The sequence below is a fragment of the Ailuropoda melanoleuca genome, chromosome 9 (assembly GCF_002007445.2).
Source record: "Ailuropoda melanoleuca isolate Jingjing chromosome 9, ASM200744v2, whole genome shotgun sequence".
NCBI lineage: Eukaryota > Metazoa > Chordata > Mammalia > Carnivora > Ursidae > Ailuropoda > Ailuropoda melanoleuca.
In genome coordinates, this window is record NC_048226.1 from 27639474 (window position 1) to 27664402 (window position 24929).

At 38.3% G+C, this 24929-nt stretch overlaps 1 protein-coding gene across 4 annotated transcripts in view; it reads right to left on the bottom strand.

Annotated features, from left to right (window-relative positions):
* SCAPER (S-phase cyclin A associated protein in the ER) overlaps nt 1–24929 on the bottom strand; it is a 490627-nt gene that overhangs the window by 68775 nt on the left and 396923 nt on the right. For all 4 annotated transcript variants that reach the window (XM_034668001.1, XM_034667999.1, XM_034668000.1 and 1 more), the window contains exon 24: nt 6413–6645. In XM_034668001.1, coding sequence (XP_034523892.1) covers nt 6413–6645 — 233 coding nt within the window. The remainder of the gene's footprint in view (nt 1–6412; nt 6646–24929) is intronic.

The following is a 24929-nucleotide window of genomic DNA, read 5'->3' on the forward strand; positions in this document are numbered from 1 at the left end:
GTTATACGCAACTAATGAATCATTGAACTTTACATCAGAAACCGGGGATGTACTGTATGGTGACTAACAGAATAAAATAAAAAATCATTAAAAAAAAGTAATTTGCAAGATCCTATTGATTTAGAAAAATAAGTAAAAACATCATAAATATGTACAAGTATTACAGTATTTTTTTAAAATAAAATAACCACATGTATGCACACCAAAACCAACTGAGTGACATCTTTGGGTGGAAGGATTCAAGGTTAATTTTTGTGTGTTTACAAAAATACCCATTGTTCTCTTCTGTGTTTTCCGAGTTGTTTTTCTCATTGAACACACATTATTTTTATAATTAGGAAAAAGAAGTTATTCTGAAAAGGTGAAATGAGAGAGAAACAGCCAAGCCATCTGTTATTGCAAGAGAACCTGAACACTTAAAGACACAGCAGTAGAATGAAGGTGATAAATCTGAGAGAGAGTAACAAGGCAGAATCAATAAGTAGTAAAGACTGACTTTAATGTTGGTTTAGTAAAGGAGTCTCTGTGAGGAGTCTGACAATGCTCAGATTGCTGGCTTATGTAACTGAATGGGATATTGGTGCCACTGCTAAGGACAGAGGACACAGGAAAAGGAGTTCCTCTGGGTGGAAAGGTTATGTGTTCAGTTTTGAACTTGTGGAGCCTGACGTGCCTACACTACCTTCTGATATGTGGCTAGCGTTTGTTGGCTAGCAAAATACTAGCAAAATACTAAAGTACAGTTTTATAACTTCTTGAATAGATGCCTTACATTTGATAACTTTTGATTCCAAAAGACTGGTATTAGTGACTTGGACTCATCCACTTGCCTTTTGGATGTACAGTTTAATTTTCCTGTTTTGAGAGATAAATAAAAAAAAAATTTTTTTTTTAAAGATTTTAGTTATTTATTCGACAGAGATAGAGACAGCCAGTGAGAGACGGAACACAGGCAGGGGGAGTGGGAGAGGAAGAAGCAGGCTCATAGCAGAGGAACCTGATNTTAGTTATTTATTCGACAGAGATAGAGACAGCCAGTGAGAGACGGAACACAGGCAGGGGGAGTGGGAGAGGAGGAAGCAGGCTCATAGCAGAGGAACCTGATGTGGGGCTCGATTCCACAATGCCAGGATCACGCCCTGAGCCGAAGGCAGACGCTTAACCGCTGTGCCACCCAGGCGCCCCAAATAAAAATTTCTAATTGGATATGATGAAAAGAACTGTGCTTCAGCAAAAGACTTCAAAGAGCCAAAGCAACCCTGTAAAAGAAGGACAATGATGGAGGCATGACCTCCTGATTTCAAACTATAATACAAAGCTATAGTAACCAAAACAGTAGGGTACCAGCGTAAAGACAGACACACAGACCAATGGAACAGAACCGAGAACCCAGAAATAAATCCATGCATCTACAGTCCACAAATATTTGACAAGGGAGCCAAGAATACTCAATGGGGAAAGGATAGTCTCTTCAATAAATGGTGCTTGGAAAACTGGATAACCACTTACAGAAGAATGAAACTGGACCCTGATCTTACACCATTCACAAAAAGGAACTTGAGAAGGATTAAAGATTTAAATGTAAGACTTGAAACCATTTAACTCCTAGAAGGAAACACAGGGAAAAAACTCCTTGACAGTGGACTTGGCATTTTTTTTTTTTGCATATGATACCAAAAGTATTAACAGAAGCAAACATAAAGAAGTGGGACTACATCAAGCTTAAAAGCTTCTGCACAGCAAAAGAAACAATCAACAAAATGAAAAGGCAACCTATTGAATGGTAGAAAATATTTGCAAACTATATGTCAGATAAGGGGTTAATATCCAACATACATAAAGAACTCCTACAACTCACTATTAAAAACACATATAATCTCATTAAAAAGTGGGCAAAAGACCTGAATAGACATTTTCCCAAAGAACATACAGATGGCCAGCAGGTACAGGAAAAGATGCTCAATATCACTGATCATCAGGGAAATGCAAATCAAAATCACAATGAGATACTGTGTTGTACTTCTAGGAATGGCTATTATCAAAAAGAAAGGAGATAATTTTGCCAAGGATGTCAAGAAAGTGAGCCTTGTACACTTCTAGTGGGAATGTACATTTGTATGGCCACTGTGGAAAAGAGTACAGAGGTTCCTCAAAAAATCGACACTAGAACTACTATATGATCCATCAATTCCACTTCTATGTATCTATCTGAGGGAAATGAATCACCATCTCAAAGCAATATCTGCACTCTCATGTTCACTGCAGCATTTTTTTTATTTAAAATTTTTATTATGTTATGTTAGCCACCACACAGTACATCAATAGTTTTTGATGTAGTGTTCCATGATTCGTTGTTTGCGTGTAACACTCAGTGCTCCATGCAATACATGCCCTCCTTAATACCCATCACTGGCCTATTCCAATCCCTCACCCCCCTTCCCTCTGAAACCCTCAGTTTGTTTCCCAGAGTCCATAGTCTCTTGTGGTTCATTCCCCCTTCTGTTTACCACCCCTTCATTGTTCCCTTCCTTCTCCTACCGATCTCCCTGCTGTTCCTTATGTTCCACAAATGAGTGAAACCATATGATAATTGTCTTTCTCTGCTTGACTTATTTCACTTAGCATAATGTCCTCCAGTCCCATCCATGTTGCTGCAAATGTTGGGTAATTGTTCTTTCTGATGGCTGAGTAATATTCCATCATATATATGGACCACATCTTCTTTATCCATTCATCTGTTGAAGGGCATCTCAGCTCCTTCCAGAGTTTATCACTGCAGCATTATTGAGAATAATCAATACATGGAAACAATTCTAAGTGTCTATCAATAGTCTATCAATGGATGAATGGATAAATAAAATGTGTTGTGTGTGTGACTGTGTGTGTCTGTATGTGCATAATGGAATATTATCCAAAAAAGGAAGGAAATCCTGCCATTTGCAACAACTGATGGACCTTGAAGACATTATGCTAAGTAGAAGAAGTTAGATGGTAAAAGACATATACTGTATGGTATCTCTTACATGTAGAATCTAAAAAAGCTGAACTTCTAGAAATAAAGAATAGAATGGTAGTTACTAAGGCCTGGGGGCTAGGGGAAATGAGATGTTGGTCAAGGGTACAAGGATAAAACTTCCATTTGTAAGATGAATACGTTTTGGGGATGCAATGTACAGCATGGTGACTATAGTTAACAATACTGTATCACGCACTTGAAAGTTGCTAAGAGAGTAGCTTTTAAATGTCTCACCACAAGCACATAAAAGGTAATCACGTAAGGTGATGGAGGTGTTAACTAACCTTATTGTGGTGATTATTTTGTAGTATATTTGTATCCAATCATCACATTGTACACCTTAAACTTACACAATATTATATGTCAACCATATCTCAAGAAAGCTGGAAAAAATAGAATTGTGGAGCTTCAGTGTTGGTCCACTTCCTGAGCAAATTTCAAATCAATATTTTTTCAAATTGCGATCTGCTTCTATCCTAGAAACAATACCGCTTTCATAGAACTATGCTAAACACTGTAACTGCCAATATTTTCACTTTATAGAAAAAAGTTCTGATTTTTGACAGCCAAACAATAATATTTGGATATTCTGTTGAAGGTCCTTTTATTTGTTTTTGTATCCCAGGATCCTGTATGGTATCTGACACAAAGTGCTACAGGTGAACACTGCATGAACTGATAAATATTTCTGAGAATCCCTTAGATCTAGACACTTGACCGAACCACGTAAAACGACGAGAATAAAAAGTGGTATTACCATCTCTGTTAGAAATCCTCTTGCCTCTTTTATGCCACATGAGGAGAAGGAAGGGACATATGTCAGGGTGGTGTGCTCTGTTCCAGCTCTGCTTCTGGAGCACAGAGCAGAGAACAGGACTAAAGTCTGTGCTGGAACTCTCTCTGTCCAGCTTTACAACTCTACCAATATAAACTGACAAAAAATTCCAGGTTTTGGTGGGGAGTGGAGTGAGATTTCTTGTCAGTATATCTGAGAGGTGAGAAAGGAAGCATGGAAACAGTTAGACATGTTCTGTTTGCTTCATTAGGCAGGTCTAAACTCCAGTTTGTGGTTCTACACATAGCTATCATGAAGCCAACTTACAATGCATTCTATATAAGAAAACAACCTTCACCAAGAGTGGTTCAAGTCAGAGAAAGAGTGGCAGAGTTTTCTTTTAAAGGACTGTGATTGTCCACCATCCTTTTTAATTTATACGAGATTTGGTTTGGCAGATTACCAGTTATTTTTTCCCCCAATACCGTCCTCCTTTATGAAGGATCTGGTAACTATAATAATATATGTGAAAATGTATGTACTTTCTCCTGCAAAGTCTATTAGAATTACATTGAAGCCTTTGGCTGGTCCTTGCACCTCATCACAGCCAAGGCATGGACAAGAATGCAGGGTTGCTGCATCACACGGTAGCCCAAAGGAGAATGCTGGAACAGAATGGCATGTATCAGCAGAGAGAGCTCGGTTCTACAGTGACCTAAGGAGATGGGGAAATTGAATGGGATTAAGCAACTGAGAGAAAGGCCAGGGAAGGTAAAAGTCAAGTGCTGTAAGATAAGTGGTTGTGAATCCAAAGGGCCTAGTACTCTCTAGCAATAAATATGCTTGGGGAAGCAGGCAGATAGAAGGGAAAAGTGAACAAAATAATCAAGGGGAAGAAAGATATCGAATGAAACAACTATTCTCAGGAAAACAAGTTGGTGCAGCCACTTTGGAAAACAGTGTGGAGGTCCCTTAAAAAGTTAAAAATTGAGCTACCCTATAGTCCAGCAATTGCACTACTGGATATTTACCCTAAAGATACAGATGTAGTGAACAGAAGGGCCATATGCACCCCAATGTTCATAGCAGCATTGTCCACAATAGCTAAATCGTGGAAGGAACCGAGATGCCCTTCAACAGATGACTGGATTAAGAAGTTGTGGTCCATGTATACAATGGAATATTACTCAGCCATCAAAAAGAACGAGTTCTCAACATTTGCTGCAACATGGATGGGACTGGAGGAGATAATGCTAAGCAAAATAAGTCAAGCAGAGAAAGACAATTATCATATGGTTTCACTCATTTATGGAACATAAGAACTAGGATGATCGGTAGGAGAAGAAAGGGAAGAAGAAAGTGGGGGTAAACAGAAGGGGGAATGAACCATGAGAGACTACGGACTCGGGAAACAAACTGAAGGTTTCAGAGGGGAGGGGGGTGGGGGAATGGGATAGGCTGGTGATGGGTATTATGAAGGGCACGTATTGCATGGTACATTGGGAGTTATATGCAAGGAATGAATCATGGAACTTTACATCAAAAACTGGGGATGTACTACTATATGGTGACTAACATAATATAACAAAAAATGTTATTATAAAAAAACAAAAAACCCCACAAAAACTAGGGATGTACTGTATGGTAACTAACATAATATAATAAAAAATACTATAAAAAAAGAGAAAACACTGCAAAAAACCAGAGGAAATTTATGAACTCTTTTGAGGCAAATGCAGAAGAGGACATTCTCTTTTCTCCTATTGACCTACAATAAGCTTCAGAGCAACAAACTGCATGGATTTTGGAAACCAGAGATCAGTGCTGATCACAGAAAAGTTGCTGATAGGTAGGGCAGGTAACTGATTAACACCAAATGGAACCCTATGGGGAAATTAAATGTCCTACCTGATTCAAGGTTCATGAGGGAAAAAGAGTTCAGATGTCCGAATAGAAGTAAATTTCCCTGGAGAAAGGGTGACCTTTGAAGAGAACAGGGTTGACCTTGAACAGACGTCAGAAATCGCTACATTTGTGTAGTGGAAAGCACACAGGTTTTGGGAGTCCAACTAGACCTGAGTTTCGATCTCAAATCTCCTACCTACTTTTAAATTTATCTATTACATAAACTTAGGCAAAGCACTTAACCTCTCTGAGCGATTTCCCCACCTACAAGTCTGAATTAGAAATCCTACACCTATAGGGCCGTAAAGCCTCTAATACAATATCTTACACATGATGAGTGCTCCATAAATGGTAGCTATTGCTGTTTTAAGTCTGAACCAAATTTAAAAACAGAGATGACCTGAAATAGGGGAATTCTCAGAAATTCTTGAGTTGGGAAATAGTTGACAGAAAGAAAGTTATGAAAGCTTGGACACTATATATTCTGATATCAAATATCTAAATATCAAGAATGACAGATGAGCTCTAATTGTATTGCTTTTCATTAAGAGGACTTTTCTTCTCTGTGGTACAAAATGTAGTGTATTTTCCACCAAAATTTTATGGATGGTGTTGTGAGAACCAGTGCTATCACATGGGCACTGAGATTTAAATAATTTTAATATAACATTTTTTTTAAAGGAAGAAGAAAGTTTGAAGAAATCTAGCAGTTTTACCTGATAAGGTCCTGAACTCGACTGTTAAAAGCATCACCTTGTGAGGGTTTGTTTTTCATTTCCTGTGTCGATATTTTTGGTGTAGCTGGCTGGCTGTTTCCTTCTGGTCGATTGGCAATCAGGCAGCTAAAAACCACAGCACTGACTTTGAGAAGTCCAGTTGTCAAACCTTCAAAAACTTGCTTATTTGTATTTCTTCCCAAAATAGCATTATTTTCATCTGGAACATAAACCTAAATGAAAAAAAATACAGTAACTGTATTTCAGTAAAACCACCAGAAATGGATGGAGATAATTTGGAAACTTTCTGGAATCATAAGTAATTTTGAAATTGTAGAGGTGGAAGCTAAATGTTTGAGTGTTGGTTCTGAAGTTAGGTTGCTGAGTTCAAGTCTCAGCTTTATCCTTGTTAGTTGAGTGACCTTGGATGGGTTACTACTTCCAAGCTTCATTTTCTCCCATAAAACAGGGACAACGACAGTTGCCTCTATCTTAGGGTTCTTGTGAGGATTAAGTAAGCTAATCCACGTAAAATGCTTAGCTCATGCCTAGGCATATAGTAAAAGTACTCAATAAATTTTATTTATCCAAATGAACAAATTATATTAAAAATTTAAAGAGAAGGGCCATATGCACCCCAATGTTCATAGCTGCATTGTCCACAATAGCTAAATCGTGGAAGGAACCAAGATGCCCTTCAACAGAGGACTGGATTAAGAAGTTGTGGTCCATATATACAATGGAATATTACTCAGCTATCAGAAAGAACGAATTCTCAACATTTGCTGCAACATGGATGGCACTGGAGCAGATAATGCTAAGTGAAATAAGTCAACCAGAGAAAGACAATTATCATATGATTTCTCTCATCTATGGAACATAAGAACTAGGATGATCGGTAGGGGAAGAAAGGGATAAAGAAAGGGGGGGTAATCAGAAGGGGGAATGAAGCATGAGAGACTATGGACTCTGAGAAACAAACTGAGGGCTTCAGAGGGAAGGGGGGTGGGGGAATGGGATAGACCGGTGATGGGTAGTAAGGAGGGCACGTATTGCATGGTGCACTGGGTGTTATACACAACTAATGAATCATCGAACTTTACATTGGAAACCGGGGATGTACTGTATGGTGACTAACATAATAAAAAAACATTAAAAAAATGAAATCTTTTAATAATAAATAAAAAATAAAATACAAAAAAAATTTGTATGAGCCCAGAAAATGAACCAATTGATAAACTGACAGCAGCATTGTTTTCTTGTTAAAGTGAATCCTAAAAATATCTAATCTAAATTTCCCTATTAAAATGAACTTTGTATTATCACAAAATGGCAAAACAGTTTTTTTTCTAATGTATAGGGTCATAGTTGGCTATCTTTGTGTATAGTTTATAGGAAGTAACATGGTTAAAAGTTGGGACTAGGAATTAGAACCTGGGCTCGGGTTTTGGCTCTGCAGCTATCTGGTCTTAGACAAGTTCCTTAACCTTCTGTGTCTCAGTTTCCAGTTGTAAAATGAGGATAATCATAATCATAGCAGTAAATCAACCTGTGTAAATTCTTAGAACAATGTCTGGTACATAGGTAAGCCTCATTGACATGTTATCTGCTACTACAATTGCTACTCTTGCTACGATTCCTACTATTACCAGGAGTAAATACTGTGTATGAACATCAGCTCTCACAGAGAAGGATGACTTAAGAAGTACAATGGCTAGATACATAATTACCAGGCTGGGAGCTCTGTGCCCTTGTTCTGTGATGCTGGCTACTTACAGGCTCACTCTTCCCAGGAAGAGGAGGGGCTGCCTCCTGAAGGCCTTACTACCAAGAAAGGGGCAGAGACAATAAGCTAAGGGTGGGAAGAAAGGAGGTCTGGACTTGGAATCAGATGGTACTGTATTCAAGATCCAGTTTTTCCTCTAGCAGATTACATGACTCTATAACTTTACATTTCTGAGACTTGGTTTCCATATCTGCCTACCTGCTGGGACTACTATAAAGTTCAAATAAGATGATGAAGGGGAAAACACCTGGCAAACTATTACACTTCACAAACGCACTTACTTGGTAACAATCAGCCTTTGCTTATCCTCACTCTATACCTGCACCAGTTCTATCAGAAGATATAGGAACGAATGATCACTTGGATTAAAAAAGAGGATCTTTATAAACACAAGCGAATGTTCCTTCCATTCCTTTTGTTGTTGTTAATTCAGACATTCCACGAAAATCACTTTTCTGAGACTAGCCTGTTTAAGACTGTTGACCATAAGTTATCTCTGACCACTGAGCCATTCCAAAGCCCAAGTAATTAGAGAATCTTTCTGCAGTGTGTGCTCCAGTTAACTGATGAAAGTTCTCTTTGAAACTCTATAGCAGTTATAAAACAGTCACACAAACTTCTTCAGACTGTGACTAGTGTAACCTAGCCTGTCCCAATACAGAAGGTGGTATATGATAAATGGAGAACGGAGTTTGAACCTAGGATTTCTACGTCTGAATGAGCAGGTTATGCTAGAGTGAAAAACTCAAAAATGTCAGTGGCTTCAAACAACAAAGCTGTATTTTTCATTCACATGACATGTCATGTCAGGCTGCCTGGGGCTCTGCTCTGCATCCCTGTTATCCTTTCTCTGGAGCCCAGGTGGCAAAGCAACCACCATTTATAGCAACAATGACCAAAAGAACTTTCTAAGATGATCAAAGTGTTTCAGTCTACACTGTTTTATACCTGCACTAGTCACATGTGGCTTTTGAGCACTGCAAATGTGGGTAAGGTGACACAGGGACTCAATTTTTAATTTCAATTAATTTTAATTTTAATAGTGGCTAGTGTATTGGACAGTACGGAGCACTGCAGGTTACAGTGGCAGAGAAGAAAAAAGATCTCTGCAAGGTCCTGCATCAACATGAAATGCATTACCTGACACCATTTTTGCTCACAGCCTATTGGCTAGAACTAATCACACAGTCCAACCTACCACAAGGGAGCCAAGAAATGTCATCTGACTATGTACTTGCAAAGAGGGAGAGAAGAACATTTGGTCCACAATGCTATTGATTGCATGGTATTGTTTCTTCCATTATGACTATACATAGGTTATTCATAGTGAAGCTATTTAGCATATGATTATATTTACTTTCTTATACAAATTTTTGGTTTTAGTCGGGTAACTTTTTTCGTATGCTGAATCTCCTATTTATCTGTCATTAATCCATTGTCAACCTTTCTGATTAAAGTGGAATTTCCTCTCAAGTTCAAACACATCAGGGATTGTTGGTTCTTTTTAGCCCCCTCAGCGGAGACATTCTTCCTGAAACGTACCACACCCCTGCACTAACCTGGCCTGCTTGCTCTGTAAGCCTACTACCCGACTCTCATTTTGAGACTGTCCTTCATCTTCATCTTAAGAATTCCTCCTACCCCTTTCTGGGTTAGATTGCCTTTATTTCCTGGATTCCACATCTTCTTTTTCTTCTCATTCTCTCGTTTTGTTGAGGAATATATTCCAACAACTGCCTAAGAAAGGATGCAGCACTGGGTGTTATATGCAACTGAGGAATCATTGAACACTATATCAAAAACTAATGATGTACTATATGGTGGTTAACTTAATATAATAATAATAAAAAAAGAAAGGGTGCATGGGAAGAAAAATTTTGAGACCGGTGTGTCTGTAAATATCTTTCTTTCATCCTTATATGTGAATGATAGTTTGGCTGAAAAGAGAATTCTTGGTTGGAACTAATTTTCCTTTGGAGTTTGAAAGAGTGCTCTCATTTCCAACTTCAAGCACTGCTGTTAAGAGGTCCAATCTAATTCCTAATGTTTTTGTACATGGCCTGTTTCGTCCTTTCTGTGAACTTTTAGGAACTTCTTATCCCTGATTTCCTGTGTCTTGTTATAGGTCTTTCTTCTCCTTGTTTGTGTGTGTGTGTGTGTAAAAACTCAGTGGTCTTTTTAATCTGAAAACCACTTTTCACTTATGGGGAGATTTCTTGCATTATTTCTTTGCTAATTTCCTCCCATTCATTTTCTCTGCTGGACTTTGGTTCTGAACTGAGCCTGTAATATTCTTATATTTTGTTTTCTCCTGCTTTTCATCTCTTTGTTTTTTGTTCTAGTTCTTAGGTGATTTCCTTAACTTTATTTTCCAGTCCTTCTACTAAGTTTTTCATCTGTTACATTTCTACTTTTCAGGAGCTCTTTTTTTTTTTTTTAAGATTTATTTTTTAGAGAGAGAGAATAGCATGTGTGGGGGAGGGCCAGAGGGAGAGGGAGAGAGAGAATCTCAAGCTGACTCTGCACTGAGCACAGAGCCCCATCTAGGGCTCATTCCTACCACCCTGAGAGATCATGACCCGAGCTGAAACCAAGAGTTGGACACTAACCTGACTGAGCCACCCAGGTGCCCCAAATTTCAGCTCTTTTTGGCTTCCTATATGTTTTGTTTTTATAGTTTTTTGTTTTATGGATACAATATTTCTCATCTCTGTGAAATTATACTTTTTTAAAATTTTATTTTGTTTCCTACATGGTCTCTCCTATGAACTCCTATGAGTTCTTTCTCTATACTTTAGGTTGTAAGCTTTCCTTAAATATGTGGTCATGTGGGGCTTTCTGTTCATACTCAAGACTGATACACAGATTAGTGTATCGAAATCTTGGTCCAGTCACAAACTGGATACAAACTCAAGGGCTTCAACTTGCGTGACTAAACAGAGACCTAGCTTTCCCACTGGGGAATCCCAAATACTAGTATTTATATGTCTGTTCTCTCAGAAGAGTTAGTTTCATAAGAATGAAATTCTGTATCTTCCAAGCCTGGAGTATATAAGATGGCTTGCCCATTTTTGCAGAGATTCATAGAAGAAGGAGGTTTAGTATCTCATTATTTAAGGAATAGATTTTCATTTAATCATCTTGTTTTTGTATGACTTTTTGTGGCTGTAGATGTGTCCCCGTGCCTGGAGTAACTCTGGTTCAAATGCTCGTCTTCTGCCACATTTGCGGGGAGGAGGCACTTGGCTATTCATATGGCAGATGAAATCTAGGGCATCTAAACGGTCTCTTATTTAGACTGTCAACAATTATCCTCCTTCCAGCCCCACTTTCATCCTCATTTTCTGAGAAACCTGGTGACTCTAATTCTTGAGCTTTCTGGGGTTCTGTGGCACAAATTTTCTTCTGGCTTTTTCTTCCTGCTAATTTAGGTTTTAGCTTTTAGGTAACTGTCTTTCAACTATCTGCTTTCCAGATTAAAACATATTTACTTTCCTTTTCTTCCCATTCTCTCTTTTTTTTTTTGAGGATTCAGGCCTGTATCTATCTACTGTAATATTAGTGGGGCCCCCAAGCAGAGAAAATGTAACTTGTGTGTTCAAATTGGACACATTTTAAAATTAACTCAATAAACCCACCAAAAACACAACTTTCTTTTTCTTTTATATGCTACAGAGAGAATATGAGAAATAAATTTCTCGGTAATGTCAGGGTTCTTCATCATCACAAATTTTCATAATCCTTTATTTTAGAGTAACTTGTACTGATTTTCACCAGTATTTCAAATAAAACACTATGCATGTATATTTGGCAATCTTTCACTCAATTACAAGTACTTTATCCACTAATTACATCTTTAAAGACTATAGTGGAGAATTAAGAAAAAATTTAAAAAAAATCTGAGATCCCAAAATTAATGTCATTTATTTAATCACTTGCTTATCTGATGTTTACATATCTATTTAATAAGTGGTCAAGGGATCAGAGTGATGCTCTGTTCACCTTAAGGGTCATTCAGACCCCACAGACTCTGATTTTACAAAAAACTGTAACAAGCTGTGGTTTCATGGTTTATAGAACAGAAAGAACAATAGAAAAGAGAAAAGTGGTGACCATTTTAGAAGCAGGCAGTAGCAAAATGCGACACCAATTCTGGAAACACAAAGGACATACGTGAGTGCAAAAGGCACCTCAATGTGACTCAGTTATTACTAAGACTCGCTCATCTTTATTTCTTCTGATATTATTACTTACTACATATCACTATAACTGCTAATGCTCGAAATGACAACCTAAAGATAGCCCCCCCCCAAAAGTGGGGCTAAATTATGAGCCATACTCATTGGGAGGGGGTAAGAGAAGGAAGGATGGAGACTAAGTTTTTCTACTAAGCCAAAAATGCTTAAGCAGTTTTCTTATATCATCACATTTAAGTTTGACAGATTAATAATTCAAGTTCAGAGATATCAAAGACATGCTAGTTAACAGAAGGTCTAGGACTTGAACCTGAGTTTATGAGACTTTAAAGCCCATGTGCTTTCTCTTACCCCACACTGACTTCCTCCCATTGGGCATCTCTTTTACTGAGGATTCTGTAGAAACTCTGTCTCTGGTGGAGGGAAGTGAAAATTGGTCATGGGCCAAACACTGTTTTTCTGATGGCTCTTCCATTAAAAAAAAAAGAATTCTGTTAAGAGCTTTATCTTGGCCAAAGGGCAAGAAAATATTATATTTAAGGGTTGTTGGGATAATTCTGGGTTAAATGTACTAATCTCATTATTAAGAAACTGTCAATGTGGTTTGAGCATCAAATGTCACTTCTTCATCGGCCCCAAGAAAATAAGCTCAGTGTAAAGTAAACAGATATATTTTTATGATATTCTTATATTCTCTGTCCACCACTGACAACTTTTGATTTTCTACTTCATTGGGGCTTTCTACCTAATTTTAGAAACACCATTTGGCAGTTTCTCATAAAGTAAACACAAATTGAAAAACTTCTCTAACAATCTGACAGTTAGATAAAGAGCCTCGTGCCCTGCAGGAGCCAGGCTTCCCTTGTTAGACTTGCTGCACTGAGTCCTGGGACTTCAGACCTACGTCTAAAGGCCCTCACTGTACTGAACAGTCTTTTAATTTCTCCCCATAATTTCCTAGTTTCCAACAATCTAAGTTAGCCTGACATTCAGTTCAGTCTCTCTATGTTTCCATAGAATTCTGTGCACGTAGTGTGTGTTTTCTCATTAGTATTGATCCCTTCACTGCTGAGAGCAGTTTTCCTTTGCTTGTAATCTTTGGTGAAGTCTTTTTTGTCTCATCAGGACATTTTACTCAAATGGTCACAGAAATTTTCCTTATCCTTCTATATAGATTTTTCTTTTGCTGGTTTTAAGTCATTTAACAGCAACGCTTTGATAGGAAACCAAAGTTTGATTAATAAAGAATTTCTTTTTTTTAAAAGATTTTATTTATTTGGGACGCCTGGGTGGCTCAGTCGTTAAGCATCTGCCTTCGGCTCAGGGCGTGATCCCGGCGTTCTGGAATCGAGCCCCACATCGGGCTCCTCCGCTGGGAGCCTGCTTCTCCCTCTCCCACTCCCCCTGCTTGTGTTCCCTCTCTCACTGCCTGTCTCTCTGTCAAAGAAATAAATAAAATCTTTAAAAAAAAAGATTTTATTTATTTATTCATGAGAGACAGAGAGAGAGAGAGGGAGGCAGGCAGAGGAGAGGGAGAAGCGGGACAGGGAGCCCGATGAGGGACTCGATCCCAGGAAACCTGGGATCACAACATGAGCTGAAGGCAGATGCTTAACCAACTGAACCACCCAGGCACCCATAGGAAAGAATTTCAAAATTCCCTAAATTAAGGTAAGGAGGGGCTTATCTTCAATGAGACCAAAAGGTTCTTTCTGTCTTTAAAAATGAGATTTGATAAAAAGTAACTTGCAGGAGAAGGTATCTATACTGTAAGGATAATGTATTCAGAGCAATACTCTATACTGTTATTTTGTCTAGTTGGATATCACTGTTCCTTGCCAGAAGTAAAATAACTCATTAGCAGCCTGCTCTTTGGGACACTTAGTAGATGAAAGGCACACCTAGAGTTCTGATACATGTTTATAGACCAACACTGGAGTTTGAACTTCCTTCCAGCACAGTTGCTTGGCCAAGGGCACATTGCAAGTTAAGGGCCCTGTCCTTTAGGAAAGGTGTGCTAGCAAAATCCTACCTTCCCCCGTGCTCACTGCCCTGATCTACTGCACACCTGGCTTACCTGAATCTGGAACACATTCCATCCTGGGGTGGGTGGTCTGTGAAGGGTAGGGGAAGGTTACCTTCCCAGCATGCAGCAGTGCTTGTAACTATGTACCAGGCCTGGCCTGGGAAAAAACAGAACTATGTAGCTTTTGGCTCTTCTGAATCTGTCACTCCTGAGGCAGAAATCTAAAACCACAATTTTTCTCCACTGGATTAAAGGTATTTCCTTTAGCATATTTCCTCAGAATACATCGGTGTGGTCATTATCTTATAGTGGCAAATTACAAATTGATTTCATTACATATTCTTACTACAAAATGTCCCCTTCCTCTCAAAAGATATTTGACCTTAGTAAAATCTGCAGATATTTCATATAGTTTTAGATCTAGAAAGAACCTTACAATCAAATTTTTTCGTTTTATATTTGAGGAAACCATGGTCTAGAGGAGGAGACTTTCCTGAACATAAAGAAACCACCAGGGCTGGAATAAGTACAGTGAAGCTTCTCTAAACCTACTCCAAGGAGAAATCCAATACTTACAAGACCAAGCCCTGAGGCAAAGAGTTTTAGCAAAATTAAATTAAAAGTCATTATCTCTTTTAAAAGGCAAATTCACATTCTTTATCTACCACTATCTCACACTACCAAAGTAGTTTCAAAAACTTTCTACATTCCTTTTCAAAATACAGAAAGATGCTTTTTTTAGTAGTACAAATCCAGCCTTCTGTAACATGACTCCATGAGAGAGAAAATTAACTTGGTAATCCAGTGGTAATTCTATCCAACTGATTTTTAGTATTGTGAAGTTGGGTTTATGTATTTTTAAGTTGTATAGTGTATTTGTTCACAATGGTCAGTATATGAATTAAGTTCACCGAGAACCAATAGGAGACTGTTTAGAAATAAAGGCTTAACTCAAAAACCAAGAAAAATCTCAAATAAACAACCTAACCTTATATCTAAAGGAGCTAGAAAAAGAACAAATGAAGCCTAAAGCCAGCAGAAGGAAGGAAATAATAAAGACCAGAGCAGAAATAAATGAAAGAGAAACTAAAAAAAACGATAGAAAAAGTCAATGAAACTAGGAGCTGGTTCTTCGAAAAAATTAATAAAAATGATAAACCTCTAGCCAGACTTATCAAAAAGAAAAGAGAAAGGACCCAAATTAATAAAATCACAATGGAGAGAGGAGAAATAACAACACCACAGAAATACAAACAATTACAGAGAATATTATGAAGAACAAACTATATGCCAACAAATTGGACAGCCTGGAAGAAATGGATAAAAACTCCCAACAAACAAAAGTCCAGGACCAGACGGCTTCACACGTGAATTTTACCAAACATTTAAAGAAGAATTCATACCTATTTGTCTCAAACTATTCCAAAAAATAGAAAAGGAAGGAAAACTTCCAAATTCATTCTATGAGGCCAGCATTACCCTGATACAAACCAGGTAAAGACTCCACTAGAAAGAAGAACTAAAAGCCAACATCCCTGATAAACATGGATGCAAAGATTCTCAATAAAATACTAGCAAACTGAATCCAATAATACATTAAAAGACTCATTCACCACGATCAAGTGGGACCTATTATTCAATACCCACCAATCAATCAACATGATACACCACATTAATAAAAGAGAGGACAAGAACCATATGATCATTTCATGAGATGCAGAAAAAGCCTCTGACAAAGTACAACATCCACTTATGATAAAAACCCTCAACAAAGTAGGTTTAGAGAGAATAACTCTACATACTGCAACATAATAAAGCCCATGTATGAAAAATCCACAGCTAATATCATCCTCAATGGGGAAAAACAGGGCCTTTCCTCTATGGTCAGGAACAAGAAAGGGATGTCTACTCTTAACCACTGTTATTTAACATACTACTGGAGATCCTAGCCATAGCAATGAGAAAATGAAGTGAAATTAAAGGCATCCAAATTGGCAAGGAAGAAGTAAAACTTTCACTATTTGCAGATGACATGCTACTCTATATAGAAAACCTGAAAGACTCCTCCAAAAAACTGCAAGAACTGATTCACGAATTCAGTAAAGTCGTAGGATACAAAATCAATGTACAGAAATCTGTTGTATTTCTATACACAATGAAGCAGCAGAGAGAGAAATTAAGGAATCAATCTATTTACAATTGCACCAAAACCAGTCAGATACCTAGGAATAAACCTAACCAAGGAGGTGAAAGACTTGTACTCTGAAAACTATAAACACTGATGAAAGATATTAAGTTGACACAAAGAAATGGAAAAACATTTCATGCTCATGGACTGGAAGAACAAATATTGTTAAAATATTTGTTCATACCACCCATAGCAATCTACACATTTAATGCAATCCCTATTAAAATATCAAAGCATTTTTCACACAGCTGGAACAAACAATCCTGAAATCCTAAACAATTCTAGAACAAAAGACCCCGAATAGCCAAAGCAACCTTGGAAAAGAAAAGCAAAGTTGGAGGCATCACAATTCTGGACTTAAAGTTAGATTATAGAACTGTAGTGATCAAGAAAATATGGTAGTGGCACAAAAACAGACACACAGATCAATGGATTAGAATAGAAAGCCCAGAAATGAACCCACAACTATATGGTCAGTTAGTCTTCAACTAAGTAGGAAAGATTATCCAAATGGAAAAAGACAGTCTCTTTAGCAAATGATGTTGGGAAAACTGGAGAGCAGCATGCAAAAGAATGAAACTGGACCACATTCTTATACCAGACACAAAAGTAAATTCAAAATGGCTAAAGACCTAAATGTGAGGCCTGATACCATAAAAATCCTAGAGGAGAAGAAGACAGTAACCTCTTTGACATTGGCCCCAGCGTCTTTCTAGGTATGTCTCCTGAGGCAAGGGAAACAAAAGCAAAAATAAACTACTGGGACTTCATCAAAATAAAGAGCTCTGCTTAGCAAAGGAAACAATCAACAAAACTAAAAGGTAACCTACAGAATGGGAGAAGATATTTGCAAATGACATATTCAATAAAGGGTTAGTATCCAAAAATATAAAGAACTTATACAACACCAAAAAATGGGCAAAGACATGAACAGATATTTCTCCAAAGAAGACACACAGATGGCTGACAGACATGGAAAGATGTTCAACATCATTCATCATCAGGGAAATGCAAATTAAAACTACAATGAGATATCACACCTATCAGAATGGCTAAAATCAACAACACAAGAAAAAACAAGTGTCGGTGAGGATGTGGAGAAAGGGGAACCCTTACACTGTTAGTGGGAATGCAAACTGGTGCAGCCACTCTGGAAAACAGTATGTAGGTTCCTCCAAGTTAGAAATAGAACTACCCTGTGATCCAGCAATTGTACTATGAGGTATTTACCCAAAGAATACAAAATACTAACTCAAAGGGATACACGCACCTGATGTACAATAGCCAAATTATGGAACAGCCCTAGTGCCCATCAACTGATGAATAGATAAAGATGTGGTATATACATACAGTGGAATATTATTTGGCCACAGAAGAATGAAATCTTGCCATTTACAATGACATGAATGGATCTAGAGAGTATAATGCTAAGTAAAATAAGTCAGTCTGAGAAACACCGTATGATTTCACTCATATATGGAATTTAAGAAACAAAACAAACTAAGGGGAAAAAAAGAACAGAGAGGGAGGCAAACCAAGAAATAGACTTGTAAGTATAGAGAACAAACTGATGGTTACCAGACTGGAGGTGGTTGGGGGGATGGGTGAAAGAGTGCACTTGCTGTGATGAATACCAGGTGTTGTACAGAAGTGACGAATCACTATGTTGTACACCTGAAACTAACATTACGCTGTATGTTAACTAACTGAAACTTAAAAGCTTAAAAAAAAAAAAAGAAGAAAGCGCCTCTCAAGACAGTGTCAGTTAAGGAAAAAAGGGCAAAAAATGTGGAAGGGTTCCAATAGCAGAACAGGTTTCTATATAGTTGGCACCATTTTATTTCCTTTAGCTACTGTCATTAGATGTACAACAGATTTTCCCCCATTGATATTTTATAAAACATCTATGCTTAGGATTTTTATGCATAAAAACAGAACTAATGAAAGATATTTACCCTGATGATTTACTCAGCTTTGAAGTATAAAAACAAATAGGAATGGCTAATGGTTTTCAACATCTTTTTAAATTCTACAAATAATATTGACTATATTAAAGAGAACATTACATTTTATCCCAAATATTATTTCTCTTTCTAATACATTTGTAACTTCTAGTCTCTGTTTACATATTTTATACAAAGTCCTAAATAATATAGTTTTAGCAAACTTTAGAGTACATGCTTCAGTGGCCATGATGCTTGGAAATGTCTTGGTTTTAAATGTTGAATCATACCATTCTTCTGCTCCAAACACTCCCTGGCTTCTTACCTCTTGTAAACTAAAAGCCTAAAACTGCATAATGGCCAACAAAGCCTTTCTTGATCTGTCTATTGCTTCAGTTACTTAGCTAAATTCATATACTATACTCTGTCTCTTTCTCTTGTCTCTATTCAAATGCCACCCTATTCTTAAGCCTTTGTAGACTACCTTTTTAAGTAACATTCTTCTCTCCCAAACCATTTTCTCTTTACTGTTTACTCAGCTTTATTTTTGCTTCATTGCAATGGTTATCTCCTAAAATATATTTCCTCTTTTCCCCAACTAGAATATAAGCTCCGTAAGGGCAAGACTTTGTTTTGTTCACTTCTCCATTCTTGGGCCTAAAACGACATTGACTACATAGTATAGGTGCTCAAAAAATATTTGTTGATTGCATGTAGATATTGATTTTCAATGAAAAAAAAACTTTGCCGGGGCGCCTGGGTGGCACAGCAGTTAAGCGTCTGCCTTCGGCTCAGGGCGTGATCCCGGTGTTATGGGATCGAGCCCCACATCAGGCTCCTCCGCTATGAGCCTGCTTCTTCCTCTCCCACTCCCTCTGCTTGTGTTCCCTCTCTCGCTGGCTGTCTCTATCTCTGTCAAATAAATAAATAAAATCTTAAAAAAAAAAAAGAAAAAAACTTTGCCATCCAATGACTGTGACTCATTCAGGAGGTCCAAGTTATCAATAAAACCACCACTTAAACATATATAGTACGTAGTCACCTTGGGTACATTTGTAAAGTAAGTAAGGGAACAAAGGAATTTTGCAGATTACTCCTTGTCCACACAATATCCTACTTCTTCTTCACCTCTTATTCCTCTTTCAGTTGCTGCAGTCTATGTGATACATCTTCTGTCTTCCCTGCCCACAACATAAGTTTTATGCCTCAACTGAGCCCCTGGGAATGCTCTGCTTTATTACATTAACCACAGTGCATTTTAAATGTCTCTTACCTGTCCTTCCTACTAGACTGTGAGCTACTATTTGCCTCTATACTTCCAGTGCCTATGGTCTAGTTTGTGCTCCTAAACTTTTGTGGAATGAAAGATTGAGTATGTTCTAGAGGCATTTATAAAGTAGCTTTGGTATGCTGAGAGTACTTTGCTGGGATCCTGGAGGCCCGAGTCTCAGTCTAGCTTACCCACTAATGACAGCATGACCTGTATGTCTCCAGTTCCTCTTCTATAAAATCAGGGAATTCAGCTTTCGCTAATATTTACTGAGAGTCTACTGGGAATAAGACGGTGAATGAAGTGTTTTTATATGCATTTGTCTCATTAAATGTTTACAGCAACCCTCTAATATATCTATTATTTTCCCTTTATGCAAATGGGAAAACAGAAGCTCAGAAAGGTTAAGCAAGTTGCATAAGATTATGGTCAGTAAATGATGGAATAGTTTCTCAAATAGTTTCTCAAATCTCAATCATTGGATTCTATGTTTAGTGATTTATCCCACTCAACATCATTGTATCTTTCCAGTACGAGGTTAGACTGGTTAATCTCTAAGGCCTCTTTTAATCCTCTATGATTCTGTAGGACTTTATTTAAGATCATGAAGTTATCTAAGTAAAGTCATCTATCTGGAATACAAACAAGAACCAGGAAATAACAAAAACAATGAAAAAGGAGATGGAATCAGGCATACTGATGTCAGTGAGAAAACAGTTAACCAGTGAAAACAGAGGTAAAATAATGATACTACCACTAGGAAATTATATAATAATAATGCTAAATAGAAGAACTTGAAGAAGAATCAGAGACCCTCAGAGTTGGACAGCTCCATAATTAGGTCAGTATCTGGTTAATCTTCTCAAACAATAGAGGGATTTCTTTTTTTTTTAAATTTTATTATATTATGTTAATCACCATACAGTACATCCCCAGATTCCGATGTAAAGTTTGATGCTTCATTAGTTGCGTATAACACCCAGTGCACCATGCAATACGTGCCCTCCTTACTACCCATCACCAGTCTATCCCATTCCCCCACCCCCTCCCCTCTGAAGTCTTCAGTTTGTTTCTCATAGTCCATAGTCTCTCATGTTTCATTCCCCCTTCTGATTACCCCCCTTTTCTTTATCCCTTTCTTCCCCTACCGATCATCCTAGTTCTTATGTTCCATAGATGAGAGAAATCATATGATAATTGTCTTTCTCTGCTTGACTTATTTCACTTAGCATTATCTCCTCCAGTGCCGTCCATGTTGCAGCAAATGTTGAGAATTCGTTCTTTCTGATAGCTGAGTAATATTCCATTGTATATATGGACCACAGCTTCTTAATCCAGTCATCTGTTGAAGGGCATCTCGGCTCCTTCCATGATTTGGCTATTGTGGACAATGCAGCTATGAACATTGGGGTGCATATGGCCCTTCAATAGAGGGATTTCTTAATATGGGTCTGACATCCTTAGCCACAGAGTGCTCATCAAGGCAGGCCTTTCTAATTTTATATAGTTCTAATTATTGTGTTTAAGGCAATGTCTGTCCCTGCCCCCAGCCCTGTTAGCTCCTCACCAACCCACTGGTCATTGGTCTCTTCATTCCTCTGTGGCAATTGGAACAGGAGTACTCCCCTTTCCCTAGGAGAAACATTCAGAAATTTCAAAACAGCTCTCATGTATACTGAGTCCTAGTTTCTTCATTTGTTTCTTACATGGCATGGTTTATACTTCCTTTACCTATCTGGTTACTCTCTATTCTGCAGAGGGACTATCATTCTCTTGTTCTAGAACACTATTCAACTACATGCTATCACAGGTTTTTTCAGAAGTCATGCAACACCCCTGACATACTAAGTTCACAGTCATCTAAAACCTACAGGTCCTTCCTCTAACCTTGAGTCTTTTACGCAAATACAACACAGAAGCTAAGTTACCACCACACCTTATGCTCTGGAGCTAATTTTTTTCAAACTAAACACCAGAGCATTGGGATCTTTATCAGTCCTAATTCTATCACGCCAAAAATTATCTGTTCCTCCTGCTTCTGTATAAAAGTGATAGGCCTGCTTTCTATGCCTCTCACACACCAGACTTAAGCCTCAATTCTCTGAATGCACAGAGCAAACCAAGGAACCCATGCTGGTATACATTTTACCATAACAGCTTTCATTCTCTTTCAGAAACTCAAACCACGCCATTTGTAAAATGGAAGCAACTGGGGCTAATGGGCTGGGGGTAAGCAGTGTGTGAAGGGGGGTGGGGTGTGTGTATGTGTGTGCACATGCACATGTGTGCCCACACTTTTATGGGTGGTACATATTATAATTGTCAGTTCTAATCTTTCCATTTGGTTCTTTATATCTTCTATTTCTTTGCTGAGACTTTCTATTTGTCATTTGTTTAAGCATATTTATAATTGTATGTTGAAACTTTTTTTCCTTTTTTTAAAATTATGTTCAGTTAGCCACTGTATAAGTACATCATTAGTTTTTGATGTAGTGTTCAGTGATTCATTAGTTAGGTATAACACCCAGTGCTCATAACAACACATGCTCTCCTTAATACCCACGATAGTTGCTTTAAAATCCTGTGAGATAATCACAATATTTATTTGGCTGTCTTTTCTCATTCAGGTATAAATTTTCCTAGCTCTTGGTATGGTGACTGATATTTAAATTGTATCTTAGACATTTGGATATTAGGTTGTAAGACTCTGGATCTTACTTAAATCTTGCATTTTAGAATACCTCCCCTGATACCATATTGATGGGGGTTAGGGGTGACACCTTGTTACTGTCAGGTAGGGATGGAAGTCCAGGTTGCCCACTTGGCCTCACTGACACCCTCAGGGGCAAGGGAGGGTTCTTGTTCAGTAGGAGTAGGAGTTCAGGCTCTTCACATAGTTCCTCCACTGATACCACACTGGTTTGGAGGGGGAGAGGGAGCATGTTACTCTTCCCCAAGTGGCCTCCACAGGACAGTGGTGGGGCACATTTCTAGGGGAAGGTGGTTAAGTCCCAGCTTCCCACTCAATGTCTGAAACCACCAAAGGGAAGGGCATTGCACGAGTGCTTAACTGTTTCTTGAGGCCTCTGATTTTTCCAGAGAGTAATACCCACTGTCACTTCACAGAGATTTTTCTTGCAGCAGTAATAGCAGTGGCAGAAGAGGTAACAGCTGACGATTCATGATCCATTAGCAATGTAAGATCTTGTGCTGACAACTTCACCCAGATTCTCACACTTGACCTACAAAAATACTCCCACAGAGCAGAACTACTGTTCCTATTTTCATAAAAGAAAACTAGAGTTTAGAGAGGTTAAATTATGGCAGAGTCAGGATCTCAATCCAGGCAGTCCCCCTGCTGAGCCTGAGCCTTTAACTACTTTACTGCACGTAGCGAGGGTTAATCAAGATGACACGTGAAAGTGCTTGGAAATTAGAAAGCACTAAACAAGTGCAAGGGAATTTTTATTACCACTTGCCAGAGTACTTACACAAGTGACCATGATTAGGTAAATGAAAATTCAGGCTTCATCTAATGTTAGTCATTTAAACATTGTTCTCCTTTGTAAGAGCTACTCAAAAGATGTTGCTTCATATTCAGCAAAAGCTGCAAGGAAGTACCTCTGAAAGTTTCATAGGTACAACTTTAGGAAAATACACATACATATTACCTTCTCATAGGTATTTCTAAATTTTGCATATATAGAAATGAGAGCTGAATTTTGATTTAATATCTTCAGAAAGGTTTAAGTAGGAACTTGTGAGGAGAGACAGGTTATGGAAAATCACTGAGCCATGCTTATCTACTTTATAGAACGGAGACTAACATTGTGGAGGAACTCCTTCAGTTTAAGGAAGTACTTTTATGTAGATCATGAAGTAGATGAATTCACATGAGAAAGGAAATGTATGTCATCCACACTTCACCTATATTTGAAATAACAGTATAATTCTCTGATCCACAAAACATTAGCTTACAATAATTTCTTTCATTCACTTATCAAATATTTTCAAATACTGTGTACTAGGCTCTGTGACGAGCTCAATGAGTGAAGATAAAGACACAGTTCTGCTCTCAAGAGCTCACAGGTAAGTACACCAGAATTAGAATTCCAAGTGATAAGTGACAACCCTAGAAATAAACTCAGGGCACTGTGAGGACTGGTGCAAGGAATACGGAGGTACCTCCTGAGCGGAGTCTCAAAGCAAGGGATGAACGCTGCTTGGTGGGGTGCTGGAGGTGTGCAGCAGCAGAGTGCACCAAGGCAACAGCATGAAAAAAGGCATCAGCGTGCATGGACACTCAGGGAGCTGCAGGTTGCTGGGTGTAGCCAGAGCAGCAGGAAATCAGACTGTCAGATCACAGAGGCCTGGTGTGCTTCATTAAAGAATTTAGCTCTTAATCTAGAAGGTGATGGGTTAGCCAGTGAAGGATTCATTTCAGAAACAGGATTTGTCACAATGTGTAGGCTGTTATGGAAGAGGTTAAAACTAAAGGCAGGGATGGGGGCTACTGTATTGTTACAAGTGAGAGATGATGGGGAATGGAGAATAATCTGATTAAACTGCATATGTGGGGAATGAAGAAGGAGTTATTCACCAGGAAAGGGAATAGAGGAGAAGGAGGGAGGAGGACAGTCCCAGTTTCAGACATGCTAAGTTTCAGATACTGGGTATGGAGATGCTGATTTGGGATCACCAGGGTATGGATAATAGTTGAAGCCATAAACATAAACTGTCCATGAAGATTGTACAGCTTGATGGGGAGGAGAAGAAAAATTCAAAAAAGAATCCTGGGAAACACCAACGCTTGCAAAATGGCCCACTGGGAGGACAGTCCAGAGGGAGACTTACATAAACCAAAGGAGGGAAGATGATCTTCAACCTGGAAGTCACTGGTGATCTTGGTGAAAGCACTTTGAGTAGATGGTGGGAGGAAAAGCCAAAGTACAGTAGATAGAAAGTGAATGTGTAGTGTTGAAGAGTGAAGGCAGATAGCTCTTTAGGATGCTTGGTTGTGACAGAAAGGGGTGGTAAGTGAGACAGAAGCCCATAAGCTTTGACTTCTCTTGTATTGGGGAAAGAACAGCGCCTAATGATAGCGATAC